A 14,882-nucleotide genomic window follows, 5' to 3' on the forward strand; every position below is an offset into this window, starting at 1 on the left:
TGGTCAATAACGTCCTGGATATATTAGGACGACAGCAGCAGAGGTTATTGATTAACTGTCTGCTGGTAGGCAAAGCGGAGCTGCACGACTTATCTGCTCTACACGCCATGACTAAACGTGGCTAATAATATCAAACCTAAATCGACAAGCGGAGGCACGAACGTGTTTGGTTGGCTTCAAAGTATGTTGAGTTTTTACACAAGCTCCTAAAAAGACTCCAATTGACCTCTCGCAACATGTGTCCGCGACTCAAAGTCACTCACAATGAATGGTTATTATTAGCGAGCTTGCTTGCTGTTAGCATGCTGTCATGTACTGTATATCGTCCGTCCAGTAACCTTCGCACTTCCTTACCTGAACTGTTATAGTCAAAGGGATCCATAGCAGGTTATTGTAAGGAGGTCCTTACGTCCCGGAAGCAGGATACTTGGACACGTTTAGATCCGACGTCTAGTTTTAATGGCCACCCGGCACCCCACCAAAGTGTCTGCCTGCCTGCTTGCTCGCTTGCCCGAAGCCCGTCCTCACAACACCAACACCAGCTACGTTGTCGCTATAGCCAATTTATCATAATTGGAGTTAAATCACTTAAATGGATTATTTTTTTCTAACACAATCTCCTTCCTCAAACAAAACGAAACTCACGCACACACCTATAATTGCTCGGAAACAATATTTCCTATTATGTACGACAGATGTCACTTGGCTTCCCCGCCGACCAGTTGTTGACAACGAACCGGACTCTTGCATCCCATTGGCTAGCAACTGTTAAGAGGCGGGGCTATCTTAACGACCTACTATACCACAGAACCGGAAAAACATATTTTTGACGTCATGACCATTGTTACGCTTCAAGACCACGTTTACACGTTTTTTAATCAGTTCCATAAAAAACCCTGACATTTCTTTGATTGGCATTCCATTTGCAATTGATAATCTTGATTTATTCATAGCCTTGCATTAATTGTACTTGTATTTAAATGTATATCGGCATGTCAGTCATTGTTTTCCCTTTTTTTTTTTTTTTTTTTTCCAGAAAACTCGAACAAGTCAACAAAATACCCCGATTTTATTATATCTATTTTAATGATTTAGATTTAGTGGTAGATTTGCTATATCAATCTCATTAGCTAAGGATGATTTTAGCAGAGGTGGCCAGCATTGCGAGCCCAAAAATATGACTTGGGCCATTATTTTAAGAGTGTGGAAAAACAGAAATTTGTATGCTTTATAGATGTTAGCAGAGCATTACTTTTCTTTTAGACAAGGCTCTGGCATTTTTATACTGTCAATGATAATCCTCCTCTCAAAATGTTCCTTGGCACCAAGTTACCACAAGATGGCACCAAAGCAATAACTTTATATTGGACTGGACGTTGGACAGAGAACAAAAAAAGGAAACCTAATTAACGAGAGGTTCCAATACAATCTATAAATGGTGAATTTGCAAGCACAGAACTCGGTATATGAGCAAATACATGAACAGTAAAGTCTGGTTCCGGTTATGACAACATACAACAAAAGTACAGTTCATCATTTTATTGTCTTTGAATAAAAGATTGTTATTTGAGGGACATCATTTTGTAATGTTAATCTATCTCCTCTGCATTAACCCAGTCACACAATAAGGCATACACGTGTAAAACGGCAAAATTGATGTTTCATTATGAAAAACTTTTTTTACACACACACCATGAATTGTCATTCTAAAATCAAGAAGGTAATTTAAAATCAATTGTGAAAAGTCCTTCTGTCACGAGTATTTTTCTCACTCAGACAGTTTTTTAACGTCTCCAAGTTCCTCTGCATCCAGCGAACATTTTTCTGCAAGTTGTCCAGTGCAAGTTGAGGACTTTTTACCTGAGATGCATGTTCTCTGATAGACTCAAAGAACAACTTTACCTGGATAGTTAAACAAAAAAAGAAAACAAAATCAGCACAGAGTCACTCGTCATCAAACATTAATTTGGAAATACTTGATACGACCACAGGCATTGCCAGGACAATCAGAATATCGATGTATCAGTTATTGTCTTGTGGACATACCTTATACAGTAATCTCTTGTTTATCATGGTTAATGGGGACCAGAAAGCCCAGCAAAAGGTGAAAAACCGTGAAATAGAGATTGAGTTTATTTTTATTATTTAATTAATTTATGGGTTTTTTTTGGAGAGTATTTTCGCCTTTATTGCCCCATTGCGATCCACCTGACATAATTCAAATCTTCTAAATACTTGTTACACAACAAATACAACTTTAAAAGTGCAAAATGAAGATTATATACAAGCCCGGCAGCAGACAATTCCGACGGAACGTTAGCTTTGAATTATGCCACAGTTTTAATTTTTTTCCTAAAATGGGCTTACTTTAACTAGAATCCTGTGGTGCATTTTAACCATTTTATATAGCTAATGCAATTTTAAACCCATAAAGAAGAAGTACTGTCGCTGGAAGTAATCATGGCTTAAAGGAGGACAAGATGCAAGATAGCCCATTTTTCACTAACAAGCTCAGTTTTTATATGTTTTAATCAGGAAACTGAAAAAGGCAATTATTTTCTTTTTTATCTATTAATTTTGGAGAAATGAGGAAATAAGTGACGACTTGAAAAACACCTACTTTTAATGAGGAATATAGCCACCCAGTCCGCCGCTCACTTCATGTTTCACTCGAGTTATTAAAAGGACATATTAGAAACTCTCCATTGGAAATCATTGTACTTTCATTGCTTATAGCGTCCAATAACGGGGATCAACTGGTTCCAAAATTCACGTGGACACCCCTACCTATGACCACTTCAACATATCAAAAGGATTTGGCGGATTTATATGAGAATGAGGAACTGTGGATACGAGCAGATATACATAGATTATGTTACGACGCTGCACACTGCTTATTTGCTGATCACGATGGGATGAACGGCATAAAAGCAGCAGTCGGGATATGAGGATAGGCTCCAGTTTTTCGACTGTAGTACTCCAGGTTGGTGAGATACCACTCAAAGTCGTGTTCCAAAGCGGCCACACATGCCTCCTTGCTGGAACTTTTTGTTCGCTGAACATTGACCTTCTCAAAGCGGCCTCGCGATGTGCACCGTTCAAGAAGACCACCTCCAGGGTTCATCAATGAGCAGTTTATCCGGAATCCACGCCGATTAGTGCTGCAACGCTGAAGGATTCATTAATTGGCTGCAAGCGGCGGTGGACGCGCCATGCATGAGTGGCAACAGCCAGGCATCCCTGGTACCAAGTTGCTGGTAAGAAGATAATTTTGTGCTAAGGTCGTCTGTTTAGCGACCAAAAGCTTCTGTTACCGATGGAGGGTGTGAGGTGTAAATATTGACGCCTGGCTGACTCATCACACTTAACAAAAGATTAGCGTGTCCGAAATATAACCAGTGGGGGTTCGTGTGCGCATTCTTGCTCTAGTCCGCTTAAGCCTGTGTAAATAGAGAAGCAATCGGCACAGTATTTTTGATTTTGTGGAGGTAATCACATGAGCTCACGTTTAATGTCAATAAATCCAAACTATTGTGCAGAACGCTTTCATACTTTCACAGGTTGAAGTGGACAAGAGTAGTAATGTGCATTTGCATTTTGGTGGCGATTGGTCGAGACAACAGAACTGACAATTTGAGCAATATTACCTCGCTTAACTCCCTGCTGTGACGTAAATGGTGAAACCAGAAAAAAAGAACAAGCAAAGCTCCAAAAGGGGGCATGCCAGTTTGTCGTAAATCTCATCACAAAAAAAGAAAAAAACTTAAATAACTAGACTTTTAAAGGGGAGTATTTACTGTTTACTATCCGCTTTTCCGGCTCGACTCTGACTAACTGAACGGCTCAATGATAAAATTGAAAACTTTATGAATTTTTCAACAGAACGGCGTTCAAAAGTGCCGTTTGTTTATTAATCTGGACGAGACTGGCGATATACAACAAGGAAAGATGCTGGGTCATCGCAGCCAATCAGCTCACGGGACAAATCCACTTGTCCTCTCATTGGTTAAGCTCGCACCAAGAACCAATCACGCGCCTTGTATAGGTGCTTGTGGTTATGTTGAAACAACGCATCTTTCCGCAAAATGGCTGCCGGTATGGCTTTATTACTTCTTTTTTTTTTTTTAAACATATATGACTATTTTGGAAAACCCCACAGAGTACTGAAGACGCAAAACGTAAAGTGTGAGGAGGTGAGGGAACACTGTAATAATATTTATGACATGTGGTAAAGATGCATATACCTCAGTGTATTCTTCTGGGTATGAAAACTGCCCCGTGGTAGCTAGGAGGATGTGACGAATCGTAGCTGAGCCCAACTGAAATCTGAAGAAGAAAAGTTAGAGAGCAGACAGTTAATTTCTCAACCATCTGTCCCAAAATAAAAACAATCATTTATCTCCTGATCGACACAGACTTCTGAACAAGCACGCTCCAGTTTTTCTTGACAAAGTTCCAAGCGATGTGATGTCCCAGAGGGTTTCGGGCCACCCCAAAGATAACCGTGAACAGGTCCTGCGGTCGTATCACCTCACCTTCCAGGCCCAGGTCCAATAGGCTAGAATACCAAACATCCAATTCGTTATTCTGTATGAATGCATTTCCACATGGTGGCAGCAAAAACATGTCTGAAAAAATTAGGAAACGCACCTGTGTAATTTATTTGTGTCTCTGCTGTTGGTTAAAGCCAACAAAATTTTGTCTTTCTGTGCTGTTGAGCTTGAGGTCTTGTATATGTGCAAGAGTGAGGCCCATCCGTGATCATCTCGGGCACCAACTGCATACACAGTGTGAGCCACATCAGTGGGGAGTCTACAATTACACAACATGTTTGTTAGGCCATCAACAAGTATCAACAGAAATTCTGAACTATAAGTGAAGCTGATAGATGAACCGACTTGAGATCCCCGTTTGACTGAAGCCAGTCTTTGAAACGCGACTTTGCCTCATCCAGGGAGGAAGTGTCATTCAGATGGCATGCCAAGGAGAGAACCTCGGACCTCAGTCGTCGAGTTGACACAGAGCCATCATCACTCCATGTCTGCTTGTCAATGACAGCACGGAAAAACTGCAGGATGTACCTCTGTGCCAGAGGAGACAATGAATCAAATGTATGTGATGCTTCTTCTTTTAGGTAAATTAAGTCTGGATATATATGTATCTTCTCACCCTGAAATTTTGTATCAGATCCATATCTCTCCGTTTCTCAATCATATGGTAAAGTGCTTCCAGGTAGCCCAATCCTCGGAGCAGCGGTACAGTATGTGTCTCCAGATGCAGATAACCAATTAGATCCAGTGCTTTGTTGAGCGGAAGGTAACCTGCCCTTTAAATGCACACAAGCATATTTAAAGGGTTAAATGTCATTATTCAAAGTTAATGATTCCAGCTAGTGGCTCGGTTCAACTTGGGAAAGTCGGGATTGGAATTTTATTGATTTTCCTTGACTATGGAGAAAATCAATAAATGACCGATTAGTTACACTTTGCGTCATATTTTTTTAAATTCATGTCATAGTGCAGAAAATAATGAGGAATGTGTGTGTTTTTCCCAATCAAGAATAAGCCTAACAATCATTTTATGAAACAAACAATCAAAAGAAGTACCAGTCACTATTGACAAGTTGTTGTTCTTTCCGTGTACTCAAATTAGTTGACACTGATTGCATTCCATTTTGTCTCAATTGCATCAATATGCATTTAACCCTTGACTATCGCAACAAAATGCTTACTCATCAGGAAACCAACTACCAGAAGGTCTTCCCTTTAAAAAGGAGTTCCGTTCCTACATTCGGGATGCAACCCAAATTTGTAATAACACAGTAGTAAAGTCATAATAACAGGACACATTTTGAAGGAAAAAATATAAAACAATCAAATGAAAAACAGTAAGTTTGGCAATAACTGAGCATGCCTTCTTGTGTCGCGTGATGACGTATTCTTACACCATTTCATGGACTAGTTCATTGCGTAGCATCAGTAACATAATCCAAACATCCTATGAAAGTACGTAAGACCAAGGACCCCTGCAATCATTAATTAAATCGGTCCCTGACAGTGACCGGACTTCAGACACATTGTGTGCTACTATCGACGCAAAAACATATATAGGCTAGTAGGCAACAATATACATGTCTTACGTGACCAGTTGAAATGCATTGTGTATCAAGTGGGTCCTGTCTTCATAGCTCAGGGCTGTGTGGTTTTCTCTCAGCAGCTTTGTTATCCCCTCCCATCCTCCAGCCTCATAATGAACCATATAGTAGCCAGTCATGTCCACATTGACCTTCACCCAGTTCACCTCCTTTCCTATGTGGACACTGTCTGGAAGACACAGACAACAATGACAACATTAGAAAGGCACTCAGTAGAACACGGACCTCCACTAAGGTGGAAATATTACAGTCTTCATTTAAACAGAAATAATTCATTGCAAAGAGTAATTTGAAACAAAAATGTTTACTCACAGTATAAAAGTGAAAGTACATTCATTCACAAATTATATGAAAGTTCCGCGCCAAGTCTCCAGATGGTTATGAAATATAATACAAGTCACACCAAAAGCAGAACTTATTTTTAAAAATAATTGGATTTTTTTTTTTTCAAATACCCTCAGTTATGCGCTGACCAACAGCATCACCTTTAGAGAAAAGTAGTGCTTTGCCGCCATTTTGTGGCATTCTTGACAGAGCTCTGTCCCACAATCCAAAAATGTTGACATCCTGACCATACGAAGCTTAACACAAGTTTTTTTTTTTTTTAATGTAGCCAAGAGGGTTGTTAGTCCCAAAAATATGTTTGATTTATTATAATTTGCCCTAATATGGACTCTTGTTCTGCACATGTGCCACCAACACCCCCCTGATGTGTTATAAATACCAATTTTGGCTTTTTCACTTAGTAGAGGAAAGAAAAATAAAATAACACAAGTGTTAGGGTTAGTAAGACAACAATAAGTGACATTTTCCTGCTTACCTTTGTGTGTTGTCATTAGGTGTCTGTGGATAGTGCTGGACGTATCCGTCTTGTATGTGAGAGGAATATACCATAAGAAACTAGAGAAGAAGAGTGATTCTTAAAGCATGTAACACAGATGTGAATTCCAAAGGGAACAACTTTAACTGCATCCTCACCCTTTTTGCAATGTGTACCACTGGGGGTCAGAGGGCAGCTCTGTCTTCAGGAACCTGACCTGTTTGAACATCAGACGTGGCCCCACCCTATTAACGATTACCAGAGGAACACCTTTCTGCAGGGTCCAAGTGTTCATAATGGCTGTCAAGTTCAAATGTTCCCCGGCCAACATGTACTGAATGAAACAATAGCCAGGTTAGACAATTCAACATTTTCCACATGGAGGTAAGTTTCAGCAGTAGTTGACTTACGGAATTTTTATGGTCCTGTTCTCTGGTGTAACAATGGTGCCCTGAGATGAAATCCTCCTCTGAGCAAGTCTGAAAAAAAAAAATCATAAATTGGATGCAGTCTATCTGTATGTCTATCGATCTATCTATCATCTGTCCATCCATCCATTTATTTATAAAGTTTACTGAGGTGTGCATTTGTATTCATACATTGGCCAGACTGTCCCACAGATCCTGGTTATGTGCATTTTGGTAGCTATATTTTCGCAGGTATCGAACTATCCCACTCTGGAAGACGTCTTCTGACAGAAAATGGCGCAGCATGTGCAGGATACATGCCCCCTAGATGTACAGAGAGGAAAACGGAGAGTTTTACAAGTGTGATTGGAGAAGCCATATGTTGCAACAACAATTCTGCAATATCGCAAATGCATGGATCTTTTTACACGAAATGTGTGAATGCTAGATCTTGTTGCTAAATTGTAATAGCAAAAAAATAGTTGAATAGTAGGCAATTCCCAAATATAGTGTAACCTCTAAATGTGACAATTCCCTAAAATTTTACCATTGAGAGTTCAACCACAATTTTCTGGAAAAATATTCACAAAACTTCAAGAAGCACCCTGTCAGGATTTAAATCACACATGCACTATCAAAGGATTAACTGTGCACTTGGTTTGCTTTTCTGTCATTTATTTATTTATTTTTTGGGCAACACTTAATCCAACGAAAGGATTAGCCAACAGCCTAAAAAAAATGAGACACACGTGCAGTTGTAGTACAGTAATTCATGTTCAATATGAGGCACATCTGTGTCTCACCTATGCATTCCACATTCATCATTTTTATTCAAATGTAGAACCGATTTTCATGTCCAGCGCAAGTGTAGCGCTAAGTGCAGTCTAACTCTGCGCTCATTTTTGCGTCGAGCGCAGTCAAATATTCAGGTGTGTCGGGGGCGCGGCAACACTACAGTGAGGCGCATTGCGGTCTCAAACACGACAGACTCGACTTGACTTGGCACAAAAAATATGTTGCGCCCGTTTTTTTACACCAAGCGTAGGGCCCAAAATATTGAGTTGGATTGTTTTTCTTTATGTTTTTACTTATTGTGATTTTCTTATTAATGTTGGGTATTTTTTTACACTTGTACAACAGTAAAAGTGTATTTACTATTTCCCATTCACCTGCATGATCTCGACATTTTTCAACATAGCCAATCACCCAAAATGCGGCCAATCGTTATAAAAAGCATTACACTCATGGAAGAAAGAAAGCATACTTTGTCATAGGAGACGGGGTCAAACATCTCAAGGATGTGAGTTGGGTTCTCTGCTGGACTGGATATTGGACGAGATGAGTTCAATGAATCATGAGCAACTGCTGCAAAACACGTATGCAACAGATATTCCTCCTGTAAAAATGTTGACATTGGGAAATTAATTGGTTATTCAGCCTCACGTTGGCCTTCATTGATCCTTTGATTATGTTAAGGACATACATACCACTTTTAGTTCAGGGTAGGTAGCCTCAACTGAAATGTACTCCATATATCTGGCAAACCCTTCATTCAGCCAGATATCATTCCACCACTTCATCGTTACCAAGTTACCAAACCACTGCAAGCAAAAAAATAAAATAAAATAATAATAACTATTTAGGTACACATGTGTCCACTCCAAGAAAATAGCCACTATAGCCATCCACTAAGTGATGCTTTTCGGCTCAAGTAAACCCGGATTATGCTAAAAGCAGATGGATGGAGAGACAAAACCCACTCCTACCTGATGGGCAAGCTCGTGCCCAATCACCATGGTAACCCACAGTTTGTCAGATACAGATGATATGTGAGGGTCGAAAAGCAGGCTGCTCTCTCTGTACGTGGTCAGGCCCCAGTTTTCCATTGCACCCATCTCGAAGTCTGGGATGGCGATCAGATCTGAAAGAGGATGGAGACTGAGTCAAATACATTTTGGCTTTATGGTTAACAACCGCAAAAAAAAAAAAAAAGTTTACCACATTTCGGTAGGGGATAATGAATGCTGAAATACTCCTCGTAGAAGTCAAGCATTTTGACAGCAACTTCAAGGGCATAGTGGGTCTGGGACCATTTCCACGGATCAGCATAGATTGACACCTATCACCATGTTGCAGTACATAAGGGGACAAAGCGTAATTTAGTTCATTTATCAATAACCTAGGAGAATAGAATTTTCTCAGAGGCCCTACCTGCACGCCAGATGATGTTGTTGCAGTAACAGATTTAAAGTCACAGATGACAAAAGCTACAAGGTATGTGCTCATCTTTACACTTGCAGCAAATTGGTCCTCCAGCAAGCCATCATCCATTTCAACTGATTTTACCTAAAGTGAGCAGACACCTGTTTTGTTTTTGTCTTTGAGATGCAGAAGACCTGTCTAAGAAAACTAACGGCTACTATACTTACTATTGGCATGTTAGACAAAGAAATGTACTCAGAGCTCCGTCTGATCCGCACGGTGAAGTTGGCTTTAAAGCTTGGCTCGTCAAAACAAGGGAATGCCATGCGTGCACTCGTCGGCTCAAAGTGAGTGGAAGCTATGGTTCTAAAAAGACAAAGTGATTTTTTTTAATTTTTTTTATTATACATAGTACACCGACATTAAAAACTCTCTTTGCACCAAATTTCCTCTTTACCTGATCTCTCCTGAACTGGTTTTGTAGGTGCTTTTATAGAACCCCTGGAAGCCCTCTGCCAATTCAGCGCCAAACTCAATATGTAGGAAGTACTTCTGACCACTGCTGAGCACCCTGGGAGAAAAGATGCCGATCTGCTCATGAGCAGGATTATGAAGACAAGGTAGAACCTACAACATGAGGAAGAGTCAGTCGGTCAGATCAGAAGCAATCAATGTGCTAATCTGGCTACTTTTGTTTGAATGACGACCTGGTCAGAGAGATGAGCAAGGTTCTTGTCCAGAATGGTTGCCTTGGAGATCTGCAGACCCTTGCTGTGTAACACAACCCAATTTGTGTTGTTCCGGACGTCAATTTGGATCGTGACTGAGCCGGTGAAATGGTGACTAGTGAGGTTGGGGTGCACCAAGATGTGGTAGTGAAGAGGAATAATATACCTATAAAAAAAATGAATTTTTGCAATGAATCCCGACAGTTTTCTTTGTAATTACCCGACCTCTCCAGGAAAGACAGCAGGGAGATTACCTTGGCAGACGAAGGCGGCTCCAAGGGAAGGACAGATTGTCTGTCTCTAAAGGAGTTTGTTCTCCGGAAGGATGAGGAGGGCTTGATGCCTGCTGTGAAATTTGGGTGGGCTGCGTTCCAACCACATATGAATGGAGAAGAAAAAGCACTAACAGCCTCACCAAGACCATTTTGGATGAAATGTCCTTGATTGAACAATAAGCCAAATCCATGGAGCAGGCTAACAACTGGTGATGAAAGCAAGCTGTCAAATCCTTCTTTTTCAAATCCTGTAAAGACGACGTGTCCACTGCCAAAATGTACAGGCACTGCCACGTTTTTTCTTCTCTTTGCTTCCTAAAGCTAAAAAAGAATTAAGATGATTCTTAAGTGTTCTTTTTTTTTCCGTGTAATCGATAAACTATGAGCAAATTCCATTCATTGTACATGTGTAGACTAAAAGAAATTTGGTCTACAGGCTATGGTCATCTCATGTTGTTGCTTTGAGTTTGTTTTACTTTCAGGCAAGCTTTACGTCATATATGTTAGTTATTTTAGGTGAAAATGCATATCAGAGGTGAGTTGCTAATCATTTCTGCAGACTTGTGTGTTCCTAATTATTTTTGCTTCAGTTCAAATGTGGCATCTCTTTAAAACAAGCTTTACTGGGTGCTTGTTATATTTGCAACTCATTTAAATTTCTACTTTGCGCATATAGTGAATATGTACGCCTTTACTAGACTTAGCCAATAGACTTATTGTGTCTTTATATTTTACGTTCAATCTGTCGATCCGCCTCAAGTCAAGAATGTTAAATAAAGCTTCAAACTACAACTATGACGTTATGCATTGAGTTATGACTGCTGTCCAGCTCAGACTAAGCATATCGCTGTCAAATCATGAGGACAGGAAAGCGTTTTCATTCGTTTGTAATGTACTTAAGTTGCTTATACAACATCTATCATCCATCCACTTTCTACAGTGCTTGTCCCCATTAAGGTCGTGAGTTCTCCAAATGTTTTTGTCAGCCAAATCAATTCAGTCACTTGATTTGAGTGCTGGCAAATGCTCAGAGTTGATACCTTGGCAATGCATTAAAGACAAGTACATGGGTTATTTTATATGCAGGTAGTTCAAAAACGGCAAATAAACTTAATTAAAAAATACATGTAATTAAGGATTTTTTTTTATTCTGACTCCTGTTCCAAAAGCATAACTGTTAGCTCCACTGAAGATTTTATAGTGTCCATGAGTGCAAATGGGAGTTTATCTCTTTGGGCCCTGCTACTGTCTAGCGACCAGTTCAGTGTGTACCCCTCCTCTCAACTAAAGTCAGTTGGGAGGATAGGCTCCAGCTCACTGGTAACATCAATGAGGACAAGGCTACAAAAACTCCATGTCTGGATGTGCCCAAGAACACGACTAGCGGAAGAATGATGCAACAGTTAATAAAATAAATATCCTGTGGCAGTTCCAGAATTCAAATTAAATGTGTCAAAAAAGACAGATTTGGTGTAAAATTGTCAAACCCTTTATGATCTATCAATTTGGTCAGATTTTTGCCACAGTGTTTGTCACTCTAGAAAAGGTAAGGTAAAACGGTGACAGAAACTCCAAGAATGAAAAAGAGTAATAAATATTCCGACAGAGCAAAGCAACATGACTAAGGATCTGATAAAGCCTGAATAAAGAGTTCCTCTAAATATACTCAAGTTTATGACACGTGAGCCAGGTAGAATACAAGGGCATGCGGATTCAAACTGGCACATATGAACATGGTTTGAAAAGATGGTGAGTACAAGGAAATAGCGATCAAGAAGCATAAAATCAAGCAAAACGTAAACAAATAAACATGCTTTAAAAGTAATAATATAAAAGTCATCCAGACGAGACTGTGGCAGACACAGATAAGCCACATGCTTAACAGTGTGGACAAAAGCAGATCAGGACACAGCTAAATGTGTGAGGTGACAACAGCTGCAAGAGCACAGAGGCAGGTCAAACACTCAAGTTGCAAGACGGTGCTCGACAACATCCTTTTCGAAACACTCAGCAATCTGTGAGGAATTATTTAAAAAAGCCACAATTCAGTCGTTACCTTGATCATCTTTGCTTCATCACTCCAACCTTGTGACTGGAAACTTTCACTTTCTCTTTAAAAACCCCTCCCACTGTAATTCAAAGAGAACGTGCAAGTGCGCACGCGCGTGTGTTTCCAAGCTTCAAGTCAGTTTCTTACCTCAGATGAGATATAAAACGGTCGTGGGCAGGTTTGCCCCAATCAATCCATGTGTGTGGCTGGAGGTGGGATCATTGTTCGTGGAAAGTCACAACAGGAGTCAATAACCCACAATGCACCCCGACTGCCTAAGAAATTGCATGCACCCAATGCGCACGTGCACAGCCGCAAGGCGTGCGCGCGTAGAGTACGTCGAGTCAACTGCCCCACACCAGACAGAATTGAACAACGAAAGCATCTGCAGACATGGCAGAACCACACAGAGCACTACTTTATCTTATCTTCACCAGCTTACGGGCAGGTGAGAATTTCTACATTGCTTTAAAAAAAAATAAATAAACGATATGCAAGGAAAGTCAGAAAACTAATATTTTGGAAGAATAGATTTTTTAAATGTTTTTTTATATTTTAAAAATTTATAAAATTGTGTAATTTAAATTGTGCAAATTATTGGAATTTAATAAATATTCCCAGATATCTGTTGTTTTTCATGAAAGCTGTTATCTTCAATATTTGTGTCTGCTTTTAGTTTTGAATACAATAATAGAAAAACGTTGATTTAGTGTTACGGAAGAGCAGCTTTTTATATACGCTATAGCATATCCCATTTGAAGACTAATAAAGGCAGTGTTTATTATATTTTATTATCAAAAGTAATACACAGGGGTCATCAATCGTTTTCCTCTATCTTTCCCTGCTGCAACACACTTGATTCAAATGCTGGGAGAGATGGAAAACAGGCAGGACACAGGTCCTCGGGGAACAGGATTGAAGACCCCTGCTTTACAACACAATCTTGTCACCTGCTTTAAAACTGATGCCCATTTTGGCACAGTTTACATCAAAAAGCAAATAAATCGCAAACATCCCAAACCATTGATTTTTATTCGGGACTCCGCGAGTGGAGGCCATCTACTTCCTTGGAAAAATCTCTTTCATTTCAGTAAATATTGAACAGTATTCTATTGCATAATGCATATACATTTCAGTACTTTAATACTTCAGTAACTTTAGCTAAATACAGTTTTAAATATTATTGTTTAAAAGGAAATTTATATTGGAAAAGAATAAGCAACTCATTTAATGGTTGGGTGGATGGTTATAACAGCAATACAGATAATATTTAACATATTGATATTAATTAATTATTTATTTTATTTTTATAATTAATTATTTATTTATGTTTTATATATATGTGTGTATGTGATTAGTTGGCAATTGAATTCACAAGATGAGGGGAAACATATTATGCACACAAAACATAAAAACACCTTTTCCTTTTCTACCATGAGGAGTTAAATGTGACATGCTGGCATCACTGGCGCCTCCTGTTCACCTTTCCGAGGAGAGACTAGGCTGGACACTTTTGTTTTGCATGGTGAGGAACTTCAGGAGAGGGCATCTGGAGGTCAGCTGGAGGTCACCGTCAGAAGGCCTCAGGTCAAGCGGGCTCGTCCACTTTGCTGCAAACGGCAAACATCTCAACCACAGCGCCGTGGCGGGAATCACAGTGGCCACCAGAGAGTGGACGTCATACAGCTGCTCTGTGAGTCGACGTTCCAGAGTGAGCAAGAGCCACCACAGCACCTTCACAGGTTTCACAATTTAGAATCACTTATATCTACCATCCAAAATATTTTACATGGCAATAATTGCTTTGTAATCTCTCCAGTTGCCCACGACATCTGTGATGAAAATGAAAGTAAAGGTACATGTTAATTTTTGGTGTTGTTAAATCTACCTCTAACATTGACATAATTTAAAAATCTCATAGCCAAATTGTTTATTAATCTTACTAATATACATTTTTAACATGTTGTTTGCTTTATCTTACATTATTATAACTATTCAAAAAGATAGGGTTCTTTTTGACATTTAGAGTGGTTTCATCTCCAGATGTTGCAATATGGACAAACAGAGTAATCGTCTTCATCATGAGGCTGCTTCTTTTGAAGATTCTTGTTTTTAACTCTGTGCTGACTATCTCCGTTGCTGTCAAGTGGTAAGAAACTTGTGCAACACACAAATCACTTACTCACTTCTGTGGACCTTCAGTGGTCAGTCTTGGAGTGGTAACAGCAAAAAGTCTTGTTTGTGCC

General features: G+C 39.6%; 3 protein-coding genes across 7 annotated transcripts in view; 1 reads left to right on the plus strand and 2 right to left on the minus strand.

Moving 5' to 3' along the window:
* The window catches only part of lnpep (leucyl/cystinyl aminopeptidase), a 17,238-nt gene extending 16,484 nt beyond the window's left edge, over positions 1 to 754 (minus strand). Inside the window, exons 1-2 of one of the 2 annotated variants that reach the window (XM_088296937.1) lie at positions 654 to 754; positions 355 to 553 (exon numbers count right to left, since the gene is read on the minus strand). In XM_088296937.1, coding sequence (XP_088153063.1) covers positions 355 to 382 — 28 coding nt within the window. In that variant the 5' untranslated portion in view covers positions 383 to 553; positions 654 to 754. Of the gene's footprint in view, positions 1 to 354 lie in introns of both variants that reach the window. The other variant, XM_088296928.1, reaches the window with a different exon arrangement.
* A 770-nt stretch (positions 755 to 1,524) lies between these two features.
* erap2 (endoplasmic reticulum aminopeptidase 2) lies at positions 1,525 to 12,988 on the minus strand. 3 transcript variants are annotated; one of them, XM_088296956.1, is made up of 22 exons: positions 12,784 to 12,988; positions 12,643 to 12,715; positions 10,566 to 10,907; positions 10,291 to 10,477; positions 10,041 to 10,210; positions 9,811 to 9,949; positions 9,593 to 9,727; positions 9,380 to 9,500; positions 9,148 to 9,302; positions 8,869 to 8,982; positions 8,646 to 8,777; positions 7,574 to 7,705; positions 7,385 to 7,453; positions 7,133 to 7,308; positions 6,975 to 7,054; positions 6,140 to 6,323; positions 5,170 to 5,326; positions 4,899 to 5,083; positions 4,651 to 4,812; positions 4,418 to 4,558; positions 4,245 to 4,326; positions 1,525 to 1,902 (listed from the first exon to the last, which is right to left on the minus strand). In XM_088296956.1, exons 3-22 carry the CDS (start codon positions 10,775 to 10,777, stop codon positions 1,732 to 1,734), a joined length of 2,904 nt encoding a protein of 967 aa, XP_088153082.1. In that variant the 5' UTR covers positions 10,778 to 10,907; positions 12,643 to 12,715; positions 12,784 to 12,988; the 3' UTR covers positions 1,525 to 1,731. The 3 variants fall into 3 exon arrangements, with proteins under 3 accessions (XP_088153082.1, XP_088153090.1, XP_088153073.1); XM_088296964.1 differs by lacking the exon at positions 12,643 to 12,715; XM_088296947.1 differs by having other exon boundaries at positions 12,643 to 12,787.
* On the plus strand, positions 12,778 to 14,789 carry LOC148344345 (uncharacterized). 2 transcript variants are annotated; one of them, XM_088296989.1, is made up of 4 exons: positions 12,778 to 13,084; positions 14,076 to 14,378; positions 14,456 to 14,491; positions 14,680 to 14,789. In XM_088296989.1, exons 1-4 carry the CDS (start codon positions 13,030 to 13,032, stop codon positions 14,787 to 14,789), a joined length of 504 nt encoding a protein of 167 aa, XP_088153115.1. In that variant the 5' UTR covers positions 12,778 to 13,029. The 2 variants fall into 2 exon arrangements, with proteins under 2 accessions (XP_088153115.1, XP_088153123.1); XM_088296997.1 differs by having other exon boundaries at positions 14,079 to 14,378.
* Positions 14,790 to 14,882: the final 93 nt, after the last annotated feature.

This window comes from Idiotropiscis lumnitzeri, chromosome 1 (assembly GCF_059441095.1).
Source record: "Idiotropiscis lumnitzeri isolate Australia: NSW breed Sydney's pygmy pipehorse chromosome 1, RoL_Ilum_1.0, whole genome shotgun sequence".
Taxonomy (NCBI): Eukaryota; Metazoa; Chordata; class Actinopteri; order Syngnathiformes; family Syngnathidae; genus Idiotropiscis; species Idiotropiscis lumnitzeri.

What these genes read in the sequence shown, in the direction of transcription:
- erap2 (XM_088296964.1), bottom strand. Translation starts at nt 10,777, where the DNA reads ATGGATTTGGCTTATTGTTCAATCAAGGACATTTCATCCAAAATGGTC. An exon ending in AGCCGCCTTCGTCTGCCAAG is followed by an intron (nt 10,478 to 10,565) that starts GTAATCTCCCTG and finishes TTTTTTTTATAG; the next exon opens with GTATATTATTCCTCTTCACT. An exon ending in TTGCTCATCTCTCTGACCAG is followed by an intron (nt 10,211 to 10,290) that starts GTCGTCATTCAA and finishes CTCATGTTGTAG; the next exon opens with GTTCTACCTTGTCTTCATAA.
- LOC148344345 (XM_088296989.1), top strand. Translation starts at nt 13,030, where the DNA reads ATGGCAGAACCACACAGAGCACTACTTTATCTTATCTTCACCAGCTTA. An exon ending in CCACCACAGCACCTTCACAG is followed by an intron (nt 14,379 to 14,455) that starts GTTTCACAATTT and finishes TAATCTCTCCAG; the next exon opens with TTGCCCACGACATCTGTGAT. An exon ending in TGATGAAAATGAAAGTAAAG is followed by an intron (nt 14,492 to 14,679) that starts GTACATGTTAAT and finishes TTTCATCTCCAG; the next exon opens with ATGTTGCAATATGGACAAAC.